The sequence below is a fragment of the Manihot esculenta genome, chromosome 12 (assembly GCF_001659605.2).
Source record: "Manihot esculenta cultivar AM560-2 chromosome 12, M.esculenta_v8, whole genome shotgun sequence".
Taxonomy (NCBI): Eukaryota; Viridiplantae; Streptophyta; class Magnoliopsida; order Malpighiales; family Euphorbiaceae; genus Manihot; species Manihot esculenta.
The window spans coordinates 31,322,881-31,328,111 of NC_035172.2; the positions used below are offsets into that span (position 1 = coordinate 31,322,881).

General features: G+C 36.0%; 1 protein-coding gene across 4 annotated transcripts; it reads right to left on the reverse strand.

Moving 5' to 3' along the window:
* Positions 1–909: 909 nt before the first annotated feature.
* On the reverse strand, positions 910–4,045 carry LOC110627811 (glucan endo-1,3-beta-glucosidase 12). Of its 4 annotated transcripts, none has more exons than XR_006352713.1 (4): positions 3,542–4,038; positions 2,272–3,441; positions 2,043–2,169; positions 910–1,320 (listed from the first exon to the last, which is right to left on the reverse strand). XR_006352713.1 is itself a non-coding variant. In XM_043962256.1 (4 exons), the coding sequence occupies exons 2-4, from the start codon at positions 3,600–3,602 to the stop codon at positions 2,138–2,140; spliced, it is 1,263 nt and encodes a 420-aa protein (XP_043818191.1). In that variant the 5' UTR covers positions 3,603–3,677; positions 3,708–4,045; the 3' UTR covers positions 1,820–2,137. The 4 variants fall into 4 exon arrangements, 3 of the variants coding, with proteins under 3 accessions (XP_043818191.1, XP_021629874.1, XP_043818190.1); XM_043962256.1 differs by lacking the exon at positions 910–1,320 and having other exon boundaries at positions 1,820–2,169; positions 3,542–3,677; positions 3,708–4,045; XM_021774182.2 differs by lacking the exon at positions 910–1,320 and having other exon boundaries at positions 1,820–2,169; positions 3,542–3,701; positions 3,732–4,038.
* Positions 4,046–5,231: the final 1,186 nt, after the last annotated feature.

Sequence of the window (5,231 nt, forward strand, 5' to 3'; positions counted from 1 at the left end):
CAGAATATAGAGTTCAAATTAAAATTTTCTCTTGTTATTCTTCGATTCTTGTTTAACCTATATCAAAATTCAAACGAATCAATAACCTATTTTTTAAAAAAATCAAACTCAATATCTAAATATTTTATAAGATTAAAACTACAAAATATGCATATTATCATTCTTCTTTTTTACAATTAAAATAAATTGTTATAAAAATAAAAATAAAAGATTTACTATTAAATTTCTCTCCATTATGGTGAACTCTTTTATTTTACTCATGGGACCACAAAAACTACAACTTATAAGGTTGGTCTTTCTAATAATTATAGTATAAACTCTGCTTAAAGCCATTTGAATAACAATGAATTATCTCCATCAAAGTATATAAATATCTAATCAATAATAAGTCATTAATATATTTTTATATATTGAGTCTCCCATGATTTTAACATATATGAAATATTTTGATTGATTGAATAGATGCACCAGAATACTGATAGACTTTTCTTATTACCCAATTCAAAAACTGAAAAATATTTAAGTCTCTTAGCAGTTTTATGAGATTTTGGTATAATCTTTTATAGTTAATTAACTCATCTAAAAGGCTTTTTGTAGCGGTTTTGTGAAATTTTGGTATTTTATGAGTCTAGTCTTTTTATTTTTGGTTAATTAATTCTGTCCATTTTGAAATTAGAAAATCTGTCCAGTGACAAGGTCCCATTAAGACTCTTACAATACCGAGTAAACTCATAGGATCAAAGGTACAAGGTCAGGAAACTCAAGCCCACAAAAGAAGCTCAAAATCAGTCCACACACTTACGACCCAATCCATAACCATTGTTGCCCAGTCGACAACACTGATCGAAAATATTATAAAGACTTCGACACCGCCATTACTAGAAACCAACAATCAAAAAAGGTTAAAGAGAAGCAAACATCACCGAAAGTACAGTTGAGAAGAAGAGCAAAAGAATATACAAACTCAGAAGAAAACTCCACAAAAAACCATAGCAACAATATGTGAATTTAAATAAATAAAGAAAACAACAAACTAAATCGAACACACATTCAAACATGAAAAAACTCACGGACGACAAACCAAGAAAATTACATGCAAGAAACCAAAGCAATACTATCCGGAAACTGGAAAACCAGCCGAAAGCAAAGACTACTAGAACCATCGAAACTAAAAGTTTGAGACATGAACAACAAAGCCATCACTCAAACAGAAGGAGATGCAATAAAACTCGGCCGTTCATCAACCTAAAAGAGCATGGGTCGCCGAATGTAGTGTTACGATCCTCAAGATACCGACGCTGACGATCGAAAGCCTTTCCCCTGAGTGAAAGCCATTGTACCCAAAATCAATAAACTCCAATACCAGCAAATCTTTCTAAACTATCAAATAAAAAACTAACAAAATACTTAATCTGAGTCATCCTTAATCTCTATTTCTAAAAGAAATTATTAAATGCACTTATTGTATATACAACTATTAGATATTAAAAATTAATTAAAATGAAATTTATATTTCACATGGTTATAATAAAACCATTGTAAATATAAAATTTTTTGGACATAGAATATCATTATCTCCCCATTTCTCTAAAGAGAAATGTTTTCATCCATTACAAATAGCTCTCTTTTTTAATTTTCTTCTCTCTCAAATAAGAGAATTTATTTTTCTTTTCTTTCTCCATTTTTTCATCTTTTCTTTTCTATTCTTTTCTAACTACCGGGTGTTTCATTATAGGGATAAGAACACCATCCATTACATATCATGTGCTTGGAAATTGGACCCACAGTGGGAAAATTTTGGATGAAATAACAGGATTCAAAAGCTAAGCGGCAAGCATTTTGGACAATTTTTATCAGCATCCACAAGTGACTACACATACAATAGCGGACAAAAATAACAAGCGAAAAAATCATCGAAACAGAGAAGCAATGTCTAATGGATTGAAGTTAACAGAACACTAGCATACAAAGTCAAAAGAGCAATTCCACTTCTGTGCACCAAAAAGAAACACAGCAAAACTTCCTCAAGAACCATTTCGTACATGCCAGCTGCTATGTTAATCACTGCATATCAACGGGTTAAGTAGATAAATTCATCTCACAATCATACGCCAGCTACCATTTCTATGCCCTGTGCCTAGCTGAGAAGAAATCGGCAGTGAAGAAAACCTGAAACAACCATGTATGGAATTTATCATATTTCCAAATTGAAGCTAATATATACCCAGTAAAATTGAAATTCCTAATTTGTTACTATGAAGAGGAGCTTACTTGGGTCAGAAGAGACGAGCATGGCAGTCCCTCCAAAGTTGCAAGTACCCCCATTTCTCTTAGACTTTTGAAAGTAGCTGTTGAAAGCGTAAGAAGCATGAGCAACAACAGTATCGGGATAGAAACAGCTACCATGAGGCATAATCTCTGTACAATCAGCACCACCATCACCACAAGCGTAGTCCATTGCATCCTGCAATGTCTCTACAGGAACACTAGGTTTAGCCACACACCACAGCTCCTGCACCACCCCTGCCTCTGGTGCTGGTGATATTGTGTTGTCTGGATTACAGGGAGGAAATGAATAACCATATGGTGCTGTGACTGGACCAGTGGGGGGAGGCTGTTCTGGTGCAAAAGGGAAGGCCATAGGAGGCGGAGACTCAACAGGGTATGATAGTGGTGGTAAAGAGGCACGAGGGAAGGACAGCGGTGGTGAAGCAGCACGGGATAGTGGAGAATGAGGGTTTTTGGCTACATTGGAAGGGACAGAGGACCCAATTGAGGAGTGAAGTGGGGGTTGTGACGATTCTGGTTTTAGAATCTTGGATTCAATGTTTGAGAGTTTCCTGTTCTTGGGTACATTCTGTTTTGGGGCAGTAACAATCACATTGGCTTCGTTAAGGGCAAGAGATCCAAAATTTTGTAGTAATTCTGAGAAAGAAGACACCAAGCTCACAGTTTCATCTGATAAAGGAGAGAAATCTGGAGGCAGGTTTATAGAGTAAGTAGAGTTTATACTATGGAGAAACTGTATCAGAGGTTTAATAACTTTCTCAGCTAAATCATTTATGGGAACTGCAGAATTTGGCTCAAAACAGTTAGAAGAAAAGGCAGCAGAAACTTTGATCTCTCTCTCCAAACCCCACCTAGTAAGCGAGTAATAAATATTCTTAAGAGATGGCAAAACCAAACCCCAGTTATGATTCCGCCCATCTTGGCACAGAAGAGTGTCACCCACAACAATGGTGGTGATATTTGTAGCAGGAAAGTGACCTAGAACATGGGTCCTAAGCCAACTCTCAGCCATTAAAACACTGCCAGAAACACCACTGAGGTCTTCATCACTCACAGACATCGCTAGGGGATGACCTGACTTGGACATTGCTTGAAGAACCTCTGGAGTTGAATCACAAAGATTAAGGACTTGAATACTTTCTTGACCTGCACCTACACAATAAAACAAACACATTAAGGGCCTAAAGAAGAAGAGGAAGACAACCACAATGTAAACGAAAAGTAAAGATTTTGTTGACATAAATTTGCTTACCAGTAAGACCCAGAAAACAGAAAAGGAAGAGGTTGAAGACAAGCCACCCCATCTTCAACATTTCTGATTTAGAGAAGATATGATCTTAAACGAAAAGAACAAAAGAACACCCACTGCCACTGACCAAAATACACTGCTCTCTCTCTCTCTCTCTCTCTCTCTCTCTCTCTCTCTCTCTCTCTCTCTCTCTGTGCAAGGCTGCCAGCGTACCGAATAAAGTGAGGAGTCTAGGTTTTCATCCAAGCCAAGGGTTGGGCAGCAGCTGGCGGTGGCGTACAACAGGCCAAAGAAGACCTCGAGCCTGAAGAAAATGGAAGATATAGTAATGGCTACAGCGTCATATATGGTGGAAGATTTTAGCTTGAGCAACAAGACTGAGAAGGGTCATAGAGTGTGTCCTTTATATTGGTTGAGTGAAATCTTGGGACGCGTAGAATGAGAACAAAAGCTGGTGTGTGGGAAGTGTGAGCTTTGAAGAATGCAAGGCCCCAACCAAACCAAAGACAGACTGTACAGTCTCCGCAGTGAGACTTGTCCTTCTCTTTTTGGAATCCGAGCTCGTTACCCTTCTGCAATTTTTGAAGCCCAGTCACGAGGGAACTACAGATGTCAGGCATTTAGCTAGAACGGTGGCGTTTTGGTTAAAACGACTACGTAAATTTCGTATGAAAAGTTTGCAGATATGTAGGGGGCATGATTAGTGTATAGTGAAGTGACAGACCATAGCGGGGTCCACGGATCAGACGGCCAAGGAAATCTCATCATGGCTGGATAATTATGTGAAACGTGGCAATCGGTCATATTTCTCAGCTCCTTTATTTCCATTATCGTCTGAGAGCCCTCCGTACAGCCAAGGCTAAATTAGGTAGTATAATCCTAAAATGATTGGAAAAATTAAGATAGGTTGTTAATTTTTATAATAAAATTAATAAATTAATCCTTATAATTTTTAAAAATAATTAAAATACATCTTATTATTTTAAAATATAATTCTTTAATTCTTCTTAAAAAATTTTATTAATCAAAAACAAAAATATTAATTAAATGAAAGAGAATATTTTAAATTTCAAAAATAATCTTCTCCTTTAAAAACTTCACTTATTTATTCTGGTCAAACAAAACCATCAATCTAAAAGGAACTTCACTTCTTTATCCTCGTCCAACAAAATCCATCAATCTAAAAAAACTGTCTCTCCACCTTTTCGTGAGTTAACTCTTTGATTTTACTCTTAACAAATACAACTCTTTACTCCTTTTAAAAAAATTCTACTAGTCAAAGATAAAATTATTAGTTAAAAGTGAAAAAAATAACTGTAAATTTCAAAAATAATCATAAAACTTCACTTGTTTATCTCCCTCCAATAAAATCTATCTATGTAAAAGGAATCGACTCTTCCCTTCATTCCTTTTTCTTTACCAAATGCAGTATGTATTGTATTTTTGCAAAACTCAATCGAATTCAACCAAGTACAATTATAAGAACATTTAACTCCAAAACCCAAAGAAAAAACGAGAACTCAACCCAATAAATCTAACCTCTAATTCAAGAGGCTGACTAGAATATGCTTTGAAAATCTTATTGCACCGACGATGCCGCACCGATCAACTAAGTAAACTACAACATAATCACGACAAAAACAGCGGCCGAACAAGCACAGCGCACAGTCATGATGAGAAAAGTCCAACAAAA

Bases quoted from the DNA above. Each gene is read 5' to 3' on its own strand.
- LOC110627811 (XM_043962256.1), bottom strand. From the start codon at position 3,602: ATGTTGAAGATGGGGTGGCTTGTCTTCAACCTCTTCCTTTTCTGTTTT. The intron at 3,442-3,541 runs GTAAGCAAATTT...TTTATTGTGTAG, and splicing joins CTGTTTTCTGGGTCTTACTG to GTGCAGGTCAAGAAAGTATT. The intron at 2,170-2,271 runs GTAAGCTCCTCT...TGGTTGTTTCAG, and splicing joins GCTCGTCTCTTCTGACCCAA to GTTTTCTTCACTGCCGATTT.